This window comes from Saccoglossus kowalevskii, chromosome 6 (assembly GCF_978046115.1).
Source record: "Saccoglossus kowalevskii chromosome 6, keSacKowa6.1, whole genome shotgun sequence".
In the NCBI taxonomy this organism is placed as follows: Eukaryota; Metazoa; Hemichordata; class Enteropneusta; family Harrimaniidae; genus Saccoglossus; species Saccoglossus kowalevskii.
This window is the reverse complement of record NC_140646.1, coordinates 29,870,318-29,895,724: the sequence shown is the minus strand read 5'-3', so window position 1 is coordinate 29,895,724 and position 25,407 is coordinate 29,870,318. Positions and strand designations below refer to the sequence as shown.

General features: G+C 33.2%; 1 protein-coding gene across 1 annotated transcript; it reads left to right on the top strand.

Annotated features, from left to right (window-relative positions):
* The first annotated feature begins 11,057 nt into the window (after positions 1 to 11,057).
* On the top strand, positions 11,058 to 25,362 carry LOC144355068 (uncharacterized). Its single transcript, XM_085500658.1, has 11 exons — positions 11,058 to 11,064; positions 11,331 to 11,453; positions 13,537 to 13,726; positions 13,899 to 14,089; positions 14,304 to 14,512; positions 15,593 to 15,758; positions 18,913 to 19,089; positions 22,014 to 22,202; positions 22,806 to 22,979; positions 23,485 to 23,706; positions 24,403 to 25,362. Exons 1-11 carry the CDS (start codon positions 11,058 to 11,060, stop codon positions 25,068 to 25,070), a joined length of 2,316 nt encoding a protein of 771 aa, XP_085356784.1. The 3' UTR covers positions 25,071 to 25,362.
* The last annotated feature ends 45 nt before the right edge of the window (positions 25,363 to 25,407 follow it).

The window sequence follows — 25,407 nt, the reverse complement described above, 5'->3', positions numbered from 1 at the left end:
TGAAACACAAATAAGTGTCCCGATAGCTGTGGGCCCATAGCTCTTCTTGTGTCGGTCTTTAGTCTGTGTGGTGGTATTTTATTCATTTCTGATACATTTTACAGCAAGTATCAGAAGTATTGGGGCAGCCAATTTGCAAACTCGCTAGTGAATTGGCTAACTGCTTGGGTTTTGACTAAACGATTGACTTTCGCATCTCGCTGGCGCCGACTTGTGAGCGCGTCCACTCTGGGCGAGTCTATATTGCAGTAGAGGACATAGAAAGCTTTTTACGCAGCCTGTCTAGATTCCCCTGAGTAATTTGAGCCCCCGGTTTGAGCCTGAAAAATAACCAGTCAGCTGGCGTACAAGTGATAATATGATAAATGCGATTATTTCACCGATATTATATGGGGGTAGCCATCTTGAACACTGCTTGAAACTACATAATGTAAATAGTCAAGTTGAGAAACATTTTCCTACAAATCAGGGAAAAAATAACAAACTTTCACATACAAAAGATCCGTTGGGGTAAAATTAAGCCGACCGCTAAAAAGTCATTCGTCATTTTTACGTGGATACGAAAGAAACACTTTCCCTAGTATATTTGAAAGCGAAATCGCCACCTAACTGTAAAACCGTCGCTGATTAGCTCCCCAAGTATGACGATCATCCCCTACCTACCGTTATATAGATTTGCCGTATACTAAGTGGGCGTGGCCGCAAGACGACGCCAGCGAGATTCGAAAGCCAACCGTTTAGTCAAAACCAAAGCAGTTAGCCAATTCGCTAGCGAGTTTGCAAATTGGCTGCCCCAATACTTCTGAGACTTGTTGTAATAGTGTCATTAAATTTGTTACTATAGGCTTTCGTAACACAAACGCGCAATGCCACCCACCTAGCTGTGGGTCCTGGCGTAACTCGTTATTACACATACTATTGTCGCCCGTGAACATGATGTCGACTGATCAAGTACGCCGAGTTTGATTTTGCGCAACGGACGGCAAATTAGGAATCTTTGCAAAATAGTGACCGAGTCGCCAATGGATGCTGTTTCACATTTCTTACTGGAACCTCACAGCGTCTCATATTGTCATCGTGTGAAGTGTTGCTTAGATTAACGTGTGAGCCCCGATGGAACTCGTGGTGATGCCAAGTTTATAAGAACAAATGCCAAGTTTATTAGAACAAATATACTAGTACATTAAAATAAATCTTATTAAAAGGCGATAGTCGTCGCGCAGCGCATGTGCGACATTTGTGTTGATAAACATTGATTTTCCCATATATAAATGAGCTATTCTAATGGGAATCACAGGTATGAGGTTTGACCTGGGCGCGGACTTGCACTAATTACCGCCGATGACTCCTTCGATACCTTCCAATCACCTACAAACACCTAACTAAAGCTTGGTAACGTCTCAGTTTGTACTCGTTGGTCTGTCCATCAGTCAAAGTCGCCAACTTTGTTTATATGAGACCCATATATCTCGCGCATGCGTGGCGCGACGACTACGCCCTTTAACATAATTGACAACATTCATTCAGTGCAACCGAGTCTAGAAATAACTAAAATAAATGTCCCAAATAGCCTCAACAAGGGTAAGTGGGATATTCGCATATAAAATACGCGCAATCACGGTCATGCAACAAATGAGTTACCGTGATGCGACATATTTTTGCTACTTTCGATTATTCGATGTAAAACCTTCTCTCCAGGGCTCGGCTGCACTTTAATTTCCAATCCCGCCAAAACAGTCCGAGACAAACCTCAAATGTACAAAAATGACGCTCTGCGCACTAAATCGGTCCCAAAACAGACATATCTCGATATCTGGCTATATTAGTTATTTGAAAACTTGCGCTTCATGTGTTTAGGTTAAAGCCTGACTGACTTTGTAACCCCGCCCCTCATCCCCTGAATAAATTAAAAAATAATAATAATCATAATAAATCATGCCAAAATTTCTCTGTCTTGACATGCAAACAAATTCCAGATTATCGTGACAACATATTAAAAATATTACCCGCTTTCAAAAAATTCCTCTCGGAATAGATATTTCCGTCGATGAACGATGAAGCCGTCTCCATGGCTCAACTGATGGAGTACTGATCTACGGGAGCAAACACGCGACGTTCACCGCTAAGAGGTGTGCATTCTGCGGTGAGCCAGTGTGTGGTACATGATGTCTCTGTAAACGTCATATAAAGATATATTGATAAAGCACCCTTCAAAACGTAAGTACATGGTGGTCCCGATGTTGGCGATATCGCGGTGTCACGTGCCACTCACCAAATATGGTATTCCCGGCCAGACCCGCCTGGATCCCCCGGGGCCCACGTAAAACCCAATATGAACCCTAACCATAGACATTTCCCTAACCAAATGGCAAAGCAAGAATTAGCATTAAATTTATTATCTCTTTCACTTACGAGACGGACAATCTTATATAATAATAATCACACGTTATAATTATACATAACACAAAAAGATTGCCAGCGAAAAAAGAAAAGAAAAAAACGGTAATATATCCATGGTTATGTAATTTAGTGTCTTAGTTTATTAAAAATAATCGCTCACATCTCCCTTCTGTAGGCGTCCACTCTACGCATTTAAACAGTGACGAATTTATCGCTATTTGAGTTGACTTTTTACTAGTCGCTCCTCAGTACTGTAAATAAAAGGACAAACACACGCAGCGCGGGCGTGCTGGTGTGATGCATGACAAAATAGGTCTTCGTATATTATAAGAGAATATTTCAATGACACCGACATCTCGTTTAAAAATATTAATTGGCTTATTTAGGTCCCGTGTTATTACAAACGATTATTTTATCCCACTGGCCACTGGCGTAGCACACCAGCAACGTTTTGCCCAGCTTATGTATGCAAACTTGGTGACGTCATCTGGGTCAAATGTCAAATAAGTCAGTGTCAATTCTCTCACACACATACACACACGCACTGCACCATAAAACTCAGAACTAGTCGGGTCCGTGTACTTTCTCCTTAATACCAGCTGTTTAAAGGAATTGTTCATGGAATTGAATATAACTGTGCTGTGGTGAGTATAGTTCACAATGTCACTATTGAAATTCAAACTGAATTTTTATCTCGTATTGTAGCAGACGAAAAAAATGTGTCGTTCCAACTTTCCCTCCCTCTCAAGAGGAACGAACCCGTTTCCGGGGTTATGGTGTAGTGGGCCGGGTATTTCTCGTCATAAACTATAGTACAATACGTTCATTGCATTCATTGCGAGTGTTTAGTGTACTTGTATTCATCAATACAGGATATATTTTGCGTAATTTCCTTAGGGGACAAGCATTCAAAATCGGGGGGGGGGGGGGTGTGACTGGAACAGCATTCATGACCAGAGCAATTTTTTCGCGATGTCTTGTCTGAACGTTGTCATTTTTTTAAATGTGCCAATATATTTCCTCTGCAACACCTTGGATGCAATTTGTTTTTCTCTCAGCATCTAGTTTGCATTTTTTTAGCATATTTTCTAGCCATCCCGCGGTTTCAAATGATCGACACTTCATAGTACACCGAGCGAGAGACAAGTTTGAATGACAAATGGACGTGATGACGTAGGAGCCCTAGTATGGTTGTTTTCAATATATTTACATTACGCAGTTTTGTCACAGTGACAATAATTCACAGACTGATATAAAAAAATGTATTTATCACCTAATTTAAGTACTCAGATATGAAAGGCATTCGTGAGTAATATTAGTCCATCTTTGAACAGAGAATCTATGTCTGTGTGCTTTATGAAATTTTTTTCAGTTGTTTTGCCTGAAAACGTACTACAAAAAGTGAAAAAAATCGTGAAAACGTAAATACAAACATTTTTAACACGGTCTACGCTGTGCAAAGTAAAGTTATTGTAGTGAAATGATGCATGTGATAAAGTAAAACTGGGGAAAATAAATAAATGTTTACAAATATAGTTAGGAAAGAAAGAATAAACACTGATTTCACATTTGTCAGTTTATAAAGTTAGTAGTAATTTATTGTATAATCTAATGTCTTTGCAACTTTGAAAGAACTACACTTTTCTAACATAAGTTGTGCATATTTTAACTTAATTGACCAAACATTTTCTTAAGATTTAGGGTGTAAAAACATGTTATTAAACATGTTAAAGTAACTAGGTGATTTGAACATAACTGTGTTAACTGACAGGGACTTGTAGTTCAAACATATTTGAATATGCAAATGAGTCATATACAAATCTGTGTTGTGCAATGATGATAAGAAGTGCATATAAAACAGTACAGAATTCACCTTAAATGCTGAAAACTCAATGGCAACTATATCCGTGGAACTGCATGGTGATGTATGGCTATTGCCAAGAATCTCTGATGTGGATATCTAGTGAATACCATAACTGTTGAATTTATTAAAGTACACATAACTTGACATTCATGTGCCTACTCGCCTAGCTTGTCAGTTGAAAAGATTCCCATCAGTTGTTTTTTTTGAGGTTTTTTGTTTGGAATTTTAGAAAAATTGAAAGAAGATTTTTGTTTTCATAAAAAATCATAAATTTAATAAAAAGTCCATGTACATGTATGTTGATGTTAAAACGAAAAACGACCACATTTTCCTTTTTTTCTTAGCTTTGCAACAATTATTCTACTAGTTAACAGGAAATAAAATAAAGTATTATTAGAAATACCCTAGTCCATGTCCAATCAAAATCCAGTCATAATTCATGATGGGGAACTGATGCCAGGAAAGTTAATTTAATAACATTGAGTTCTGTATTCTGTTTTTTTTTTCTTTTTTTTTTCTTGTTAGTTTATTTTCACGATTATTGTTAGTGAGTGTATGTTTCACTCTGTTATGTAACCATTTAAATTCCTTCCAAAACGTTTTGAGCAGTTTTAGTAAATAAAATTGAAATTACATTTATTAACACCAGAATTGATATCCATTGTGAAAACACTAAGGTTGGGAAGTTATAAATATCTAGAACTTAGAATTGTAAAACTTTAAATTGGCTGATTGCCTAATTCAGTGACATTATCACTTACTCGGCTGAATGAGTGCACACAATCTTTGTCACGTAGAACAAACCGCCTCAAAAAGTTTATTACCAGTTTAATAAATAAAATAAAACGTATTACCAGGTAGTTTACTAGGTACCATTAAAAAAGAATACCCAGAAATCCTCAAAATCCAGCAAGAGGAGTTGGGTTACTATACTGTTTAAAATTCTGAAATAAAAATATATGGTCACCGAACTAAGTTTTCCACAAAATGACCTCGAAAATTGATCAAAAATAGTTTACTATTGGTTCCTATGGCAGAAAAATAGCATTATATCTCAAAATTTTGTTTGATGACCTATGCTGATATGTGGTGTGATGAGGACTAAATATGACTGTCACGAAAAATGGGAGAATTTTGAATATTAGTATAAGTTATTCATGGAATAAAGTGTTTACATGGAATCCTATGGAAAATTTTCTAAAATGGCCGTTTTTAGATTATTTTGCATATGTTTTCCTGGAAACACATCCTTCTTTCTCTAGAAAAAAACGTTAAATAGGAATGGTGTGCATGTATGTGAATCATCACAGCAATTTTTGAATGAATTTTGGAAATTACTCTGAAATATTTAATTTTTTTTTTATTCACAGGAAATGTGTTTTGAGTGTTGTAGAATGTTATTACATGTCCAAACAAAAAAACAAATAAATTGTAATGTATGAAACAACCAATGAAAGTAGCCGTTAATAAACTATAATGCAATAAGCTGTTATGAATCCCACATGCTTTACCATTTAAATAAAACCTAAATCTGTCTTGACAGATTTGTTTATTGTTAAATTTGTATATTTCATTCACAGAGTAGTACTCAAATGTTAATTAAATTTAATGAATGACACGAGAAGGCTATACTTTTGTATATCTGCTGAAAAGAATGTGTTTCTTATTAGATTTCATGTGATATTACTGATTCTAAAAATGTTTGATCTGCCAGAATGAGCTTGTGAATATGTAATCACTACATTGTCTATGGCTGTTATTAATTTGAATCGTTTTCATGTTAAAATTGCCATAGTAAACCTAGCAACAGATTGAAGGTCATTGATCCTAGATTCAAGGTATGCTGACAAAAAACCTATATAATCCGGTACATTGTGGTTATGACATGTTCTCAGGCCTCGCCTATATTTGATGTACTGTATACTGAGGTAGTGACTCTTTTTTATGTCACATTTATTTTGAATTTTATATAATTTATTTTTTATTTTCTGATGATTTTTTTTTATATTTTGCAATTTAACTGTGTTTTCTGAAATTTCTAGCTTGAGTTAAATAAGACTGGTATACCCAATATTGACTTTATTAACAATAACACTGAGCCAAATATATTGAATTGGATGCATACCATGTTTAAGTTTTGTTAAATATGATCAAAAAGAACTGGTACAACCATTTATTATTAATTGACAGATGATTGCAAGACATAAAACTCTTGATTTACACTTATGGGAAAAAAATATTGGTTGCCAGTCGACAGTGCTATACATTGGTGCATTGATGATAAGGCCAGACTTTTATTATCCCTTGTTTCGCAAACCCACCAAATGAACAGGAGCCGAAAATGAAATAAAACTAAAATTTTTAAATTTTATTTCAGCATAATTTCTCGCGCCCGCCGAAAAAATGCAAAAAAATGCTAAAAAAATATTATTTTTATCTTTATTTTTTTACCACCCGCTGCATAACAAATCCAAGTTGCATTTTCGTGGGAGTATCATGATCAAAGTATTGAAGTCTCTCGCAGATGAGGAACAAGGTTATACATGGAATAAAAATTTATTTCATTTCTTCTCTCCGATCAATGATCACACAATCTAATGGAAAAAAAGAATTCATTTTTTTTTCCGCCCTCCTCAATGCCTTATAAAAACTCGAGAAACAAGGAATAAAAAAAAGTCTGGCCTAAGGGCAAAAAGTAATGAATACCGGTAAATCCCAGAGGCCTTATCGAACACAAGCACCTAAAGACTTTGCAAGATTCTCCCAAATCAATTCATGAGGAAATCTTAATTCTCATTCAAGTATACATACTATGAATACCGGTAGACTCACCCAAGCTGTGTATAGTGCTCACCCCCATGTATGATTTGAACACAGAAATTTTCAATCTTATAAAATATTTAATTACGATAATAGAAATTAGTTGTAATTGACTAATTGTTAGCTATGTAATTCTTGTTTAAAATCCAAAAAGTATAGGACTCCTTTATAACTCATGCATTAAATGCATACATGATAGTGCTGCCTTAAGAGTACCAATTGTATATTCTTTTTCTTATCACAACAGTGTAGAGTCTTGTCATAGTGAGAAAGTTCTACTTGACAGCTTGTTTGGACTTTGCTCTTGAAGTAAAATTAGAACAGTTACGTTTACTAGCCTACTTCTCACTTTCAAAGTGACTGTAAACATACATAAGCAGTTTGTATCAAATATTCATGCTGTTAGTCAAACCTTCCAAAGAATGTCAAAAAATTATTACATGTAAAACGTGTGTATGTCACCACAAAGTGGCATAATACAAGAAAATTTATATCACATTGTTTGATGTCATGTATTGTCGAACGTTTTTTCATTGTACATGCTATGGAGCTTCTAGGTTTATATACGGTCAAATAGCTACAGTTTGTGATAACAATTGTTTATGTTGGCAAACTCTTCACTTTTCAGAATTGATATTTACTCGTAACACAATGTATGCAAGTAATTCATGTTAAACAGAACACTTATGCATCACCAAAATTATCATACTACTATCATATACTATACCCACAATGATATACTCGTATTTGGTGTTATTTAAGCAATGGTACCATGTACAACCAATTTCAATACTTCACTTTTTCTAACTGTAGAAATATACATATGATAAATAAATAATCACACAATAGTTTCTCCAACAGAAATTTAGGATTACCACCAGTGTACCTAGCATCAACCCTCATTTATATACAGCTCAAATTTGGTAGAGAAAGAAGAAAATAGATACAATTATAGTACATTTTTTGAAATTGGCCTTTAATTGAAGCCCATGTATAAAACATAATGTATGCTGTGGCAACAGGGCTTGAAAGGCACCCATTTTCAATATAAATTTTTTTAAATAGGAACAGTTTAAAGGGGTTTGACCTGAAGGGCCAGTCGCTTACACTATTTGTTGGTAATTTAATGATTACAAATCAAAAATGAGTTATATAATCTGCTAACCTGTGATCTAAGAATTTGATCTGACCAGTGTGACATTGTGGTGCACTGTATTCTGGGTAACCCAAGGTTAAATCTGAATTTCAACTCAAGTTCACATGGGAAGATCATTGAGAGAACGGCTGCTTGGGGATCAAGGTGTGAAGAGTAGTGTGAGTAGCTAATAAAAAAGTAGGCTATCAACCCTGATTTGGCCAAAGCCCCTGTAGTTTATATGTTTACCAACCTATCTATCACACAAGGAATGCAACACAAGTGTCAGCAATATATCGTAAGATTTAATTAATTAAAACTTTTAACCTACATGAAGAACTTAATTATCTTGCCAAGGATGGGGGAGATTGATGCCTCAACATCTTACAGAAAATGCCAGATGCTGAAACAATAAATGTAGCAGTGACATCACAGTATCAGCTTGATTGCAGTCTATGTATCAATGATAAAAATATATAATAATAATTGAGAAATATCAATAACAAGATATTTGTCTTATGAACACAAATACACAACATAAATTAATTTCTAACATATAGTTGTAGTGACTGGCAAGGGACAATATAAACTAGGAAATATACTGTATTTTTCAAAGCTAAAGCACCAAGGAAAACTTGCTGGGACGTCAATGCTTTGCTGTTTTGATGCTGATAATAAATCGTTAAAATAATCCATTGAAGTACTGTGGATACTGCTTAATATTGCTTAATTCTTGTTTGTTAAACCTCTGTGTGTACAGAACTTCAAAGATGTATTATGCAGAACATGGAACTACGGTAATTTGATATTAGTACTTTTTGGGCAAAATATGATATTTTCGGCAAAAATTGGAGTTAAAAGAATGTTTTGTTTTTCTGGTATATGGAGAAATTTTGTTCAAATTTATATACCTTAAAGACAAATTACTGTTTTTTATCGTGGTCCACGCACATTTAGATAGAAATTTTGAGCAGACTTAAGGGAAACTTGTGCCAGTTACATGTATGAAGGGATAATCAAAATAGTAATAAAAATACTAATAAAAATTCACATATTACACATCTATAAACTACTAAAAAATATTGTAAAAAAACAAATATGTTTTATACTAAAATTTCCAAGATAAAAATATAAAAGTCAAATAACCCAAAATATTAAAAGTTTATTTGATATCTACTTTATGAAGATGTTTAATGACATATAAATCCACCAATTCTAATAAGGGTAATGAATATTTTTAGCTCCGCTGTCGACTTTGTCAAGCGGAGCTTATCATATGAGTGATTGTCCGGTGTACGTCGTCCGTGTCAATGTTTTACTTTTTCGACTTCTTCTTGAAAACTACAAGCCTGAATGCTTTGATACTTCCTGTATATGTACCTTGGGTAGACCTCTCTCAGATTTGTTCATTTCATGATCATATCTTCAGTTCTCTAATTTTGGTGCAAGTCCAATTGCTTTGATATTACATATATAGGTACTACATGTGGACCTCTATCAGATTTGTTCATTTTGTAATGATATCTTCAATTCTCTAATTTTGGTGAATATTTTTGTAATTTTTGGTAAAAAGTGATATTTTCAACTTCTTGTTAAAAACTGCAAGTCCAATTGCTTCGATATTACATATATAGGTACTACATGTGGACCTCTCTCAGATTTGTTCATTTTGTAATGATATCTTCAATTCTCTAACTTTGGTGAATATTTTTGTCATTTTTGGTAAAAAGTAATATTTTCGACTTCTTGTTAAAAACCACAAGTCCATTTGCTTTGATATTACATATATAGGTACTACATGTGGACCACTCTCGAATTTGTTCATTTCATGATGATATCTTTAATTTTCAAATTTTGGTGAATATTTTTGTCATTTTTGGTATAAAGTGATATTTTCAACTTCTTGTTAAAAACTGCAAGTCCAATTGCTTTGATATTACATATATAGGTACATTTGTACTACATGTGGACCTCTCTCAGATTTGTTCATTTTGTAGTGATATCTTTAATTCTCTAATTTTGGTAAATATTTTTGTCATTTTTGGTAAAAAGTGATATTTTCGACTTCTTGTTAAAAACAACAAGTTAATTGCTTTGATATTACATATATAGATACTACATATGGACCACTCTCAAATTTGTTCATTTCATGATGATATCTTCAATTCTCTAATTTTGATGAATATTTTTGTCATTTTATGGTAAAAAGTGATATTTTCTTCTTGTTAAAAACCACAATCATTTATGGTCACAAATGATATTTTTGGATTCTTGTTGAAAACAGCAAGTCCCATTGCATTGATACTATGCATATTGTTCATTTTCTAATGATATCTTCTGTTCTTTAATTGAAATGTGCATTACTAACAGCGGAGCTATCTCAGCCGAGAGGCTGCTTGTTATTTTTATTATTGGTTTTGTAGGTCAAGTTGTCATAATTTATGGCTGTTTTTTTATATCAGCTTAGTAACTGTAACAGCTGGCAAATGCCAAGTGACAATTAAAGTACCTGTCTCTGCCAGGTACTGTACACATGTAGGTCTTATGATACTGTCATAAATATTATGGTGATTGCCTTTAATAAATAATGTCTAAAGAAATTTGCTCTTCTTGACGTGTGGTAGCTGACCTCTTATTAATGTGTGACTGGGTGCATTGTCTGTTACTTATGAATATGCTGTAATTTATGTTCGTACAAAGTTCATAGATTACTTATAAAATACATATCTTGTCTATTATCAAAATACTATATATGATCTATATATATGTGTGAGTTGGACAGGCATACATGGTGGTTCAGATGTTTTCCTTTATGCTGAGCTTACTGTTTCTCGTGCCATGTATGGTTAGTATTTTCTGTTCAGATCAGGAGGAATTTTAAAGTCATTGCTTTTTAAACTCTAAGGTTTAAATTCTACCATGTGCTGCCAGTGTATTCTTATAAGGAAGTATTTTCTTTAGGAGCATGCAAGTTCCTGAATGCAAGTTGAGTCTGACTTACTATAAAAGATATGTTTATCTACTATCAGAATTCTGTCATTAAGTTAGGTATTTTTTTGGTGAACTTACACTTAGAAATGATTGTCTTCTCAAATTTTGTTTATCTTTCAGACCTAAAAGAAAACAGGAATGGGAGTGGCATTAGGATGGGCTTGGTTGTTTTTCAACTGAAACATTCACTGTTTTTGTTCTTACTTTGCTGTTATTCCACACAAATTGCTTCGATATCTGTGGGTAAGTATGTGCTGTGTGCTGCAGCATGTGTGTGTCCCATGTGATCTAGAAACATTTGTAAAATACATTGTTTGTGAAAAATTGTTTGGCAGTTGTGGCATTTTGAGAAATAAGACATCCAAAATGCTCATTTGGACACAGTAAATTAATTATCCCAATCTTTGTGCAGATTATTAGACAATTTTCAACCAGGCTAGCCATGCATGAAAAATTGAGAACATAAGTTGTATTAATTAGTATTTTTTGAATTCATAGTACAGCATTTCATTAGCATGACATATACCTATACAGTATACCTATCAGTGAAATCAGAGTAAATAAATAAAGTAAAATAATTTAGACTGCTTGGTGTCAGACACTAGCTAGATAACAGATTATGGATTTTTGACAATCTGTCAAATCATGTGAGGCTCTTAAATGATGGCCAGATATAATCATTTTGATTGAAGGTGTGCTGAGTTTGTAGAGGCTGAACAATTCATAATTTCAAGATGTGTACTATTTCGTATAGAATAAGAAAACAACCTGGGTCTTGATGCTTTTGAAAATGTCCAGTGAAATGTGGTTTACGATATGTTTTTTCATGTGCAATCTAATATCATAGTGTATGTTTGTCTCTTGCTCGTGTATTCTCAAACACTGGAACAGATTACTATGTTATGTTATCTAAGTCACACCAAGTGCTTTATAGATTCTGATAACAGATATGTTATTATATATCTGTCACCATATCATCACTTATAGTGTGCCCTAAAATTTGCCGTATTGAATGGACTATCTGTATCCAAATGCTAATTCAAAATATGCAACAATTATGCAGTATTTCAAAGATGATGTTTTTGGAAATAAAGTTCACCATTTTACTCAGTTCCTATACATCCACAAAATGGATTGGATTGGTAAAATGTATAATAATAAAGGCATTACAAGTATGCACTCAGACAGTACAAAGTCACGTCATCCTCTGCTATGCGTTTGTCAATACTCCAGTTGCTGTACTGTCTTTGTGCAGACTTTGCAGCATATTTGTAATAACCTCATATTATAACTACATGTACTGAGGGTGGGAATGATCTGATTAGATTTTGAGATAATCTATACATGCATTGATTAGTAGATTTTACGTTTATCTGATTAGTAGATTTTAAGTTAATATACCGTATATATATATATATATATATAGTAGATCAATCAATTTAAATACAGTTGTACAATCATTCATAGATTTTTGAGTTTAAATCTACACATTGATAAAAAGATCTAAAGATAATCAATGTATTGATTAGTATATTTTACAGCAAGTCTCAGAACTTGTTCACTACTTTGGGTTTGACTAAAGAAGATGACCTACAATTTTAATATTACCCTTCATTCTGTCACCATCAAATACTAAAGATCTAAAGATAATCAATGTATTGATTAGTATATTTTACAGCAAGTCTCAGAACTTGTTCACTACTTTGGGTTTGACTAAAGAAGATGACCTACAATTTTAATATTACCCTTCATTCTGTCACCATCAAATACTAGTCATCTCTAAAAAAAACAATATTTTAAATAAGTTTGTAAGGTTTTACAAAATTTTTGATGTTAGTCAAGTTTTCAGCAAATTAGTGAGCAACTTTGATAACTTGCTGCCCCAATACTTCTGAGACTTGCTGCAAGTTAGTTTGTATATGCTGATTAGTACACAGCTCTTTAGCATGGACTAAGAGGTATAAAAATTTAGCCCATTCTAAGAACCAGTAATTACAAGCTAATGCTTGGTAAATTGTAGGATAATCTGTATATATTGATTAGTTAATTATAAGTTATTGTATACATACCTTGATTAGAAGATTTGTTCTCTAAGTTGATAGAAAATACACCTGTATATGGCAGCCAGGATAGTTTTTTGCATGATCCAGATGGAGAGGTAGCCAGGGTAATTGTACAGTGCCACTGTGCCTGAAATACCTGTTATTATTATTATCAATATTATTCTATTAACGTCTTAGATATTGTTTCCAGTAAAATTTGTTGTTGTTGTTGTTGTAGTTGATCATATGTTTATGTTATTTGATTTTAATATTCTTAATTTCAGATATATGTGAGCTGAGTAGAACAAACAAATATCTACAAGAAGATTCTCATGGATATATATTTTCACCAAATTATCCAAACAATTATAGTCATGACAAATCATGTGAAATTAATTTAATTGCTCCACAAGGATTCTATATAAGAACACATTTTCTGGATTTTAATATAGAACGTTGCAATAATGGATGCAAGTGAGTATATACATAAAATAGCCCCCTAAAACAAAAATGTAAAGTCTAGCATACACAAATGTTCAGCAAAACCATCCATTAGCCAACATATTTTGGACTTTAGTGCAAATATAAAGTTGCCTTATTCCCATGTTTTTCCTAAACTATTATGATTCTTTTTGATTGTTTTCAGTTGTGATAACCTAATTATTGTTGGTGAAGAATTAACAACTCCTTCACCATCTCTAAGAAGACACTACTGCGGTTATACATTGCCACATGATTCTATTTCAGTGCAAAATACAATCAAATTAATATTTTATTCAGATACAACTATTAGTAAGACTGGCTTCAAGATGGAATTCATAGTAGTTAAAAGTGAAAGTAAGTAAATTTATGTTAGTATTTAAATATCTGAATTTTTTTTAAAAATCAACATTTTTAGAATCCATGATAATCCATCTGAATTTGTTAATAATTCTTGACAACCATAAGTAACCATCTTATAGTTACGTATTATTTTATTGCCATAGTATCCAACAATTTTGCGATATGATAAGACATTTTTGTGTACTTTACCAGTCTGCTTTTATTTCAGCACCTTGTGGGACAAGAATAAGTGTAAACTCTGACAGCCATTATACAGAAAAGAAATCATCAATATCAAGTCCCAGTTTCCCAGAGCCTTATCCTTCTTATCTGCATTGTATGTATCATATTGAGGCAAATTATGATGCAAGAATTAGAATTTTATTTGAGGACTTTCAATTGGAAAGTACATCAGAATCTTGCCAACACTACGTCAAGGTAAGTTGATATTGATTGTCTTGTTGGTGTTAATTGTAACGCTATTAACTAACTGAAATTTCATTCATATATTTACAATATCTTTTCACCGTAAAGTACCTTGTTTGAGATGTTTTGGTTCAAATAAATACAGAATTATTTTTGGCAAATGCATAAGAGTTTAACACCATGGGACAGCATGTGTTGTGAATTTTCTGTAGTCCAAAACAATTTCCTGCTGTCTGTAGGTATTATATACCTACTTATAAAGGAAAGGTAAATATAATTCTATAAAAAAAATCTATAATTTCCACCATCTGTTAATACAGACTGCTCAGCAGACCAGATCACACAAGTTTTCTGTATTCACTGCCTTAAAATACCCTTTCAACAATATCTTAACACTTTCAATCCAGCAAGGAAATTATGGCAAATATATTACACCATAAAAACTAGAGGGTGAGCTGGAGCAATATGGAAATAAAACAAATGTAACAAAAGGAGCAAACATTTCCAGAATGACTGCACAAAGTACAAAAATCTGCAAACATGTAAATAAAAAGATTGTTGACAGGCATATGTAATGAGAATAAAATATTTGTAAGATTTCCAATGAATATTTCCTTATGCAAATTAGTCTAATTGATGATATTTTTACTGAATACATATCAGGATCTGTAGGATTCCTTGCATGTTTTTGTTTTTGTTTAGCTTTTACAATAAGAGTAAGAAAGAAACTTGTCTCAAAAGTGTGATTATAATCACATATTTAGGTTTTAAATATATCAGTCTCTGTGAATGTCTGTTTAATCTTGTTAATTTATGACAAAATGTCTATTCTGTATTATGTTGAATTACAGATTTAACATCATTGACATTTATTACCTAGTAGCTCACATTTATCTTTATTTTTACATCAAATTGTCATCATTGAAAATGTCAAATTTTGTGTGAGTGACTGTATATAAGTTGTAAGTGCCATATTTTTGTGAACTATGTTTACACTGGATATATTTCAGTCCATATCACTGGTTTAACAACCGTGCAAAGAAAGTTATACATGATCATATAATTTTATGGAAACATTATGTGTCTTTGTAGATATGGAACTCATCAGAGTTAGATGAAGACTCAATAGTTGGTCAATACTGTGCTGACAAAAGACCAACACCATTCCAATCAACAGGTCAAGCAGTAACAATTTCATTTTTTGCCAATAATAATACAAATGGTGTTGGATTTAAATTCTCTTATGAAATTGTCACAGGTGTGTAAAGTATAATTACTTTTATCATTTCGAATTATATGTTTTGGTCTGATATTATATGTAATTCTAAAACTGCTCTTTTTTGCCTATCACATTTGTCTACTCTATATTGCATGTTTACAAATACTGAAGTAGATTTTTTGAAAATATTTAAGGGAGAATAAACTGCCATTTTAATCCATGCAATACAGATCCAAAATCATCTTTGTAGTATCAAAGGTAAACATAAGGGTGGTGATTTATGTACCGAATACTCATCTGAAATTTGTTAATACAAAATAAGTAAACACATAATGGTATGTCATGTAAAATTGCATATATTTATAAAAATATCATGCAAATAGCTGAAAAATATTGTTTTTGGTTGATCAGATTGTCATTATACAGCTGCCTAGGTGCAGCATACTACATCATAAACATCCCCACATACATATATTTGGTACTATAAATCAATACTTTTATTAGACTGTTACAAAATCCACAACAAACACTATTCAAAAATGTGTATATTTCTTATTTGACAAGTGCAATGCAATTATTTTACATTATATAAAAATATATTTATATTATTAGCACATTATTGTACATATAATTATTGTAATCACTATTATTATAACTAAGATCAGATGACTTTATTGTACTTTAAGGTAGAGATGCAGGTTGGGAGACTATATTTTTAATTGCCTGTAATTACATGAGTAAAATATACTTTTTACCAATCAAGTTATATATCACTTGAAAGAGTTTTATTTAAACTTTTGAGTTTTATGGTTTACAATAATGTACTATGATACCATATTAAGTGGTGTTGATTTTGGGTTAAAATCATGCATTTTAGGTGAAAGTGCACTTAAAACTATTTAACTTTTGAATGCATACCCTGATATAAATCGTTCACAGTTAACAGAGCCGCTAATTGGCAGCTCTATTGTTTCTGTTCCAGTGAAGACAGTGAAACCATACAAAGCCATTTACTTAGGATAGACCTGAATAATGACCCCTAAAAATTTCATTGAAACAAATGAACCGTCTAGAAGTTAAATAGTTTTAAAGTTGAAATTTTGAGTAAAAAATGAAACTGAGATAATCGCCATTTTGTAAAAAAAAGTTTTAAAACGAATCATTCGCTTCATATGTGTAACAGAAACTCCTTGAAATATACCATACACCGTAATTTGCCGATGTTAAATCGTCAGGTAAAAAAAATAAAATAAAAATATTTAGAATTCGAGGGAAACGGATGAAAAATCGTCCGCGAAGTCTCAACCTTGCGTGAAAACTGTCATAGCGTTGTGTTATCAATTCCACTGAGGGAGGGACACAATGGATTACGTAAAGCCGATGACATATTCATACAGTTATATAAACATAGCGATCGCCATTGGGTGGGTTGAGTCTAAATTTACCTTCCCTCAAACCTTTAAAAAATACTTTGTATGATGCAGTTCCCGTGGACCATGCGAAGTTAGATGACCAGGTTGAAATGGGCCCTAATATTTTACTACACAACGGCTATTCGCAGTTTTTACTACTCAATCACCCAAACGCCGGTGAAACAAATTCGAAATAAAGTCACATTGAAAAGGGAACTATTGTAAATCAATGCAAGTTTCATTCAACTACAGACGAGACAGGTCGATGCAAATTAAACGAACCCTGACTTCTGGAAATACCTCATTCATAGAGTTCCTTAGTACCAGAGGTCGCCGATCACGACCATACAACGTAGTTTGCGACATCGCTACCGGTGCAGCTAGCTGACAAGGGGGTTTCCGATTAAGGTAACCAAGATGGCATCGCAGAGTGCATGATTTTTCTACGGTGTTTAAAAACAGCATCTCATTGCCGATTTTTCGGTAATTTCCAGGGTATTTTTGTTATTTTTAATTAACCAAGTATTTTATGTTTGTGTATTTTAACACTGAAAAGTTAGCGATGACAGCAACAGCTGTGTTGTTTGTCAATTGCATCGCAATTCTATCAGCACGATAATCATTACAGCGAAATGAAAAATGTTTACTTCAGTGGAAACGTTTTTTTAGTTTTGCCCACAATGCGAAAAAGCTTGAAATTTATACACTAAGAAAACAAAAGAAAGTGTGGCCTTGTTTTGCACGAAAATTAAATCGCCCTATCGACGCTACCTCCTACATGAAAATAAATGAAAATCAATTTATTTAAGGGTGAAAAAGTTTACCTATCAGTTACAAGTGTATGTTTTGTTTCATTCCGCTTGCATGCTGGAAGCGTCTACGTCTTGTCTGTTTTTGTAGTTTGCTAGTTGATCACGCTTGAGGTAAGTAAACAGAGAGCCAGGACAGGAAGTCGCACACCGGCTGCTCCGTAACTGGGGCCAACAATCATTTGCATATAACATTGACAGTGACAGTGACTTGTCAATCAAAGAGCAACGCAAACAAACTTTTGGGACTTTTAATCACATAAGCGTGCCTCGGTTCCCTATATTTTAAAATTGATTTTTGAGTATGTTCCAACAATGACAATGCTCCGAAATTTCAACTAAATCTAGCCAAGACTGTCTGGGTAAGAAAAAAAAAAAAAAAAAAATTCACGAAAAGTGCCGACGAACCTGCATCTCTACCTTATATAAACAACTAATGTAAAATGTAATTTTGTCTCAATATTACATGGACTATGAAATATGACCGAAATACACTCAAAATGCTCAGTGATGTGTCAATAATTTGTTCCTATTTCAGATGTGAGTTGGTTCAATAAACCAATGACAGGTAGGACAAATTTTAATTTAGGGTTCTCATTTATCAGCAATTTATTTTCCAAAGCCATAAAAGCTGGCAGCATAACCTTTGTATTACAAGCTTTTCAATGTCTGTATATTTTTAGTTTTTGCATCGAGTATACACTTCTTGCTCATAGAACTAGTAACAAATCAACTTTAAGCCACCAGAAATTGATATTGCTGAATAAAAGTTTAATAAGTCAAATAAAAAGTGGAGTAAGCAAAGTTCCGTTTCTACAATGACTGTGTGATTTTCTTTATATACTTACTAGTAGTGCCTTTACCCTTAAAAAATCCAATTCGCCAATTTTAATAATTTTTTTAATGAGATAAAGACAATAATCAAAAGTGAAAAGTCATGATACTGTGCATATTCAAACTTTATATATTTTTATTTTCTAGATTGTGGACATAGTACGTTAGATCCAATTGGAGGATCATTAATTAAGGAACCAATTATGTCTGATTTCTCTGTTGCTGGTGGACGTATATATTATGACTGTGTTTGGACATTGTCTGCTCCAGCAGGCCATAGAGTACTTCTTTATAATAAACTTTTTCCACATACTGGTAAGAAGAATATTTTAATATGATGTAAATTTTCCTGCATTGGTATATACATAAACATTAAATATGGAGAAAGGTTTACTGTAGATTTTATAAATTTCATTACCGGTATTATGCAAAGAGAACAGGGAAAAATAAAATAATAAAAGTAATTTATCCATATATTGACAATATTTCTTTTTACAAAAACCATATGTAAGCACATAGTTGTCTAATTTTTGTCCAAGATTTACAATAATTGGTTTCACTCACAAAACTCTGTATTTTTCCATCATTTTTGTGTTCATGTTCGGTCAGATAGACATCATCGTTTGAATTGCATGGTCCCGTGTCTTCGACCTGTAGGCCTCTACACTATACCGTGCGGGATCACATAGGCTAATTGAGCATCTTAAGCAGTGAGATCAGATTGAGCACGCCTTGAAACAAGGCACTTCCTGTTTTTGTCGCTATGAAGACATCCTTCCCACACAAACTGTGTCGATGGCCGTACCTGGCTTGGGTTTTAATTTAACTATTTTCGCTGATAAGTAAAAATTTGCTTAATTAGTCTCCGTTCGGACAAAGTCCGAAAACGGGGACTTATAATTCGGTCTCTGTGCGTCCGTGTGTCCATGCGTCCGTGCGTCCGGCCGATTCTGTTCATTGTTTGCATGTGTCTAGTACTTTATGTGGGACATATGCACATGCAGTGGTTTAGCGATTCGATTCAAAATGACCGACTGGCAGCCATCTTGTTTTTTGTTGTATTTTGGACATGCTTTGTCAGTTTTCATTCAAACTTGGTACATAGATTATACATGTTAGGATACATACCCATGATGATTTATTTCACAATTGGATCAAAGATGGCCGACTGGCAGCCATCTTGTTTTTTGAAAATGTCGTATTTTGGACATGCTTTGTCAGTTTTCATTCAAATTTAGTACATAGATCATACATGTTAGAATACATGTCCCCGACCGTCCGTGAGTTCCTGAGTCTGTCCGCCCGACCGTCCGTGTGTCCGTCTGTTCGTGCGTCAGTCTATCCAACGTCATATTTCAGAATCCTGTGGACCGATTCCTTTCATTCTTTGCATGTGCCTAGTACCTTATGTGGGACATATGCACATGCAGTGATTTAGCGATTCGATTCAAAATTGTCGACTGGCAGCCATCTTGTTTTTTGAAAATGTTGTATTTTGGACATGCTTTGTCAGTTGTCATTCAAACTTGGTACATAGATTATACATGTTAGGATACATGTACATGACGATTTATTTCGCAATTGGATCAAAGATGGTCGACTGGCAGACATCTTGCTTTTGTTTTTTTATGCAGTATCTTGGACGTGCTCTGTCAGTTTTCATTCAAATTTGGCACAGACATGTACTTTATACATGTTAGGATGCATGTCCATGACAATTTGTTTCAAAATCTGGTCAAGGATGGCCGATTGACAGCCATCTGACTTTTTGGCCTTACTACTATATTTCCACAATTTATGTACCATTTTCATTCGTATTTGGCACATACATCATACATATCAGTGTGTTTCATAATCAGATCAAAGATGGCTGAATAACAGCTGTTTTTATTTTGGCCATATTACTATGACACGAAACACGTGTTTTGATGTAAATAAACAAATTGTTGTATAAGCCACTTGGAACTCAAGTTTCAGGGACACGCTCGCGACAACCCCTCCGCTTTAATATGACGAGCACAAGTAGAACTTAATGGGGACTATGTCATTTTCAATGACTTGTTAAATCTACGTGAACATGTAAAATACCCGATAACAATGAAACTAATTGTTTCCTTGACAAATTTGTGAAATTAAAACACAGTGAATATGCTCAAGTCATCAAAATAGTGGAATTAAATGTCAGTGAAAATAAATGGTTTTACAGTGATACTTAATTTCTGTTTTACCTCACACATAAGATCCTATAAAATCTGTCTCAAAACAATTACATATGACTACAAGAGTTAATTTTGCAACGTATTTATATGGGTAATCTTTGAGTTGCATACTACCAGTGTATTAATGAACATTAGAACATTAAATTAAATACTAGTATGCAGTCACTATTTAATGTACATGTGACAAAGTGAGGACTTTGGCAACATAAACTAGTACTTAGATGAGCCAGTTATATATAAGAACGTTCTAATATATATTTAATGATAATATCGTATAATAAATATAGTCAGTAAAGTCAATCCAGTTTTATAATAATATAACATCTGATCTGAATTGATTATTCTTTGATAATAAATCATAAAAAAGTATGCACATTTCACCATTGCTTAGTTCATTGAGGTTGAAGCCGTATAAAATTAATAAATCAAAAAGTCACATTATTTGCTAGGAATGTCATATTGTGTATACCATGTCATCTGTATATATTTACCGTTTGTGAATTACTTATTAAATTATTTCAAATTTAGGTTGTTTTTTGACATCATATTTTTTTCTGATTCATAAAGTAATAATACATAAGCACAACCGTATTCTCACAGGGTTTTATTTTTCCTAATTAAACATGAAAATAAAGAAATGTTCCATTCGATCTACAGAGGAGGGGGGGGGTGTATTTCTATAAATTTGCCCAGTAATGATGACGCAGCTTTATAAAAATGTGACATCACAATCTTGTTCATTCTGATGGGTGAGTTGGTTACCCATGCTAAAATTACAGAGTTCCTGTTTTCTCTCATAAGATGTATGTGTTGCAGTCACTTCATTTAGATAAACAGAACACATTCATAAAAATGTTTTGACACATTTACCAAAACTTATCTAAGAATGTTGCTGTTTTTTTGTTTGGTGTACAAAAAATTTAGCGATGACAGTAATTTCTCTTTAATTTGATTGCATATTTATAACCACAATTGAGGCATATACACAACATTGTGATTTCAATGATTTTTTTTTTCCAGTTTCAGATGAATTCAATTCTGTAGAAATTCGCAATGGACGGACATCAGTATCTCCTTTACTACAAACAGAGAATGATCATTGGTCAACTGCAACATTAACTACAAGTAATTGCGTATATATTAGACTTACTGCATGGTTTCATTCCAGTGATGCATTTCTTATTGTTTATGCTTCATTCATTAGAGCAGGTAAGTTATTTTCATTGTATGTTAGTTTTTAACATGATATATGTATAGTACACTTACACTAACTCTGAGAATTGTACTGCAGCAAAAACTAAAGCAAATAGTCTTTTAGGATAATAAGGTCTCCATTTTGTCTCACAAACAAATGAAATGTGTGTCCATTATTTCATTGTTGGATTTGGTTACAGAGATACATTGTATATTGATTTAAAGTCAAGTATTTATTATCAGCCCATTTGTAAATTACATGTAACGTCATAATGCCTTGGCCAAGTTTATCAAAAATGTTTATGAGAAATGGTGGTGTATTATAACCTTGATTTTAGTGCTCTAAATACAATAGGCATGAGGACCTGTCTGTAAAAATACTGGAATTGTTTCTTGTCATTATGTTCTCCAGTTTGAAACAAGTGTAACATGCCATTATTGGGGGGGGGGGGTGCATATGTGTCAAAATGAAACAAAAAATGATGACAACTTAAACAAGAAAATAAAAATTATACATACAAATACTAGATATAGCAGCAGGTTTGAAATGCAATACTTAAGCTGTTGTTACATGTACATCTTTTTAAATTTCAATATATACATTATTTTTTTTTATAGAAGATGGTAAATGTGCTGATAACTTTTTTCTATGTGCGGGTGAAATGCGCTGCATACATTCCAGCTTAATTTGTGATGGGATTGATCATTGCAAAAATGGACCAAGTGGAAATACCAGTGATGATGAAAGATCTGAGCTTTGTTCATTCAGTACAACAGTTTTGAATGACAATGGTAAATATAGCCAGAAAATTGTTCCAGAAAATTGGTTATAGAGTATCCAGGCTGACATTTGTTATTATTGGGCTTTTTATCCTGAAAATAAGCAAGTGTTACAAAGTACTATATAAAATTGATGACAAAAAATAGCTAGGAAACTGAACAAGGCACAGACTTGTTAATTCACTTCTCAACATTGACCTTCAATTGTCTTCTCAACATTGACCCTATGTTCATCTACTAAATTGATGGGATAGTTATTCTATGTTGATACTGAATGATTTTCATGACAAGAAAACAGCTTTAATATTGTGATATACAAATTTTCATGAAAATCAGGGAGCATTGCGAAATATTGTATCAGTGAAGATTTCACTGAAGACTTTAGACAGTAAGTCACAGTTGTCAAACATTTCTTTTTGTGAATATTGTGAACAGTTTATATTGTTTTGATATATTTAATAGTATACATTTATATCTGCATCCCATTTTGACCTCAGTTAAACTTTCTATTTTTCAGGAAGCACAGCAGTGATTATCCAAAATACAGCGAGTCATAATGTATCAAGTAATGGGACAGAGGTCAACTCTTCAGTTTTTAGTCCAGATATCGCATATACAGTCAGTGCTATGTCTGTTCTCACCATGGTTATTCTACTACTTATTATCAGTATTAAAATTTGGATGAATAAGCGAAAACAGGCAAGAGCTGCATCAGCTAGCAATGACATTGGTTCAGAAGGTGAGAGAATTGCAACAATGTTGGCTAAAATTGTTTTGGCATAGAAGTTGAGAAGAAGTCAGTCAATAAAAATATGATTTTTGCCGCTTGTTTAGTCCAGTAGCAAGCATTAAATCAAAAATAAGGAAATAGAGTTTTCAGACCACCTGTTGGATTGTATGTAATTGCTTGACTGTGTACAACAATAAGGAAGTGTTACAATTGATTATTATAAATTTTTGTTGATGTACACATGAAAAAGTCATGGGGAAACAACAACAATGACAACACTCACCTCAACTTTTCACACTAATACTGCATGACAAAAGCCAGATTTCAACATAGCAGAACACACTAAGTTTATCTGGTGTTTGTTTGTATTCTGTTATTTTGGTATGTCACAGTCACAGAATTTGATTTTTCCTGTCCAATAACCTTTATGTTTATATAAAAAGAGTAAGATGCAAATAAGGAGTGAATGAATTGTAGCTACTGTAACATAATTTATTTTCACTGAATGAATGAATTAGTAAAAATACATTTTTTTTTTCTATTTTTTACATTTAACTCATTCAAAATCAGTAAAAATAAACAGCAAAAATGTTTTGGCAGCACAAATTAGTTCAAGCTAAAATAAAGTATTTTACAGCATTGCATATTTACAATGGAAGACAAAAGTAATTGTTTTGTCTAATATTTGTTTATGTACTTTTTCAGATGTTTTAGATACAAATACAGTCACAGTTACAACTCGAACAACTCCATTTATATATATTAATCCATCGTTTGATCCAGAGAATTTAGGGATTGTACCTCCTCCACCTTATGACCAAGTCATGCAGTCTATAGCCAGTCATAATGGACTAGAGTCAGGGACTGAAAATAGAAGACACTCAAGTGACCCACCACCGTATTATCCCGGACATGAAACACCAATCATGAATCCAATATACAATGCCCGTAATACTGTGTGGAACAATGGTTATCTTGCAAGCCATGGGTTTGAAGGTACCAACAATAGCATAGACTATGGATATTATGGAGGCAGTTTGCAGGTATCTACCAGTTTACCACCCCATAGAACAATGTATAATTCTGACAATTACATGTGTCAAGATGATGACAGTCATTATGAAAATGATATAAGTACTGAAAATAACAATGATACTGCCACAAGTGAAGATAGCCAAGATGATGGTAATATTTATTTGGGTGATGGAGAGGAAGAGCTTCATGATAAAGACAATGATGATATTCTGGATTGTTCACTGTTAGTTGTCTCATATGATAGAAATGATGACAATGAAGAGGCAAATAGCTCAACATCAGATAGAAACTCAGAACAGTCGTTATACTTGGATCCAGAATGTTCTGTTGAAGTTTAATATGAGTTAAGGCGTGAATCATAATATCTGAGGGAGAGATGAAGGTTCGATATTTTGTAAAATTGTTGGTCATCCCTTATATGATCTAGCAGTAATCTTCCTAACTACTGATCTGTGAGTCCTAATAATAGTAATTGTAGTAGGTACTAACTCGATAGTCAGGTGAGTTGAGTTAATCACCAGAAAATGCATTGTCCAAATTTCTTTAATTACCTTCTTACTTTATATGGCTGGGTGGATACATTCTTTACTTACATATGTATATTACAGTTAGGCCTGATATAGATGACACAATATACATAAGGAACTGGATTCCAATCTGCTTTAATTCTAGTAG

What these genes read in the sequence shown, in the direction of transcription:
- LOC144355068 (XM_085500658.1), top strand. An exon ending in CTTGCCAACACTACGTCAAG is followed by an intron (nt 14,513 to 15,592) that starts GTAAGTTGATAT and finishes GTGTCTTTGTAG; the next exon opens with ATATGGAACTCATCAGAGTT. An exon ending in CTCTTATGAAATTGTCACAG is followed by an intron (nt 15,759 to 18,912) that starts GTGTGTAAAGTA and finishes TTATATATTTTT; the next exon opens with ATTTTCTAGATTGTGGACAT.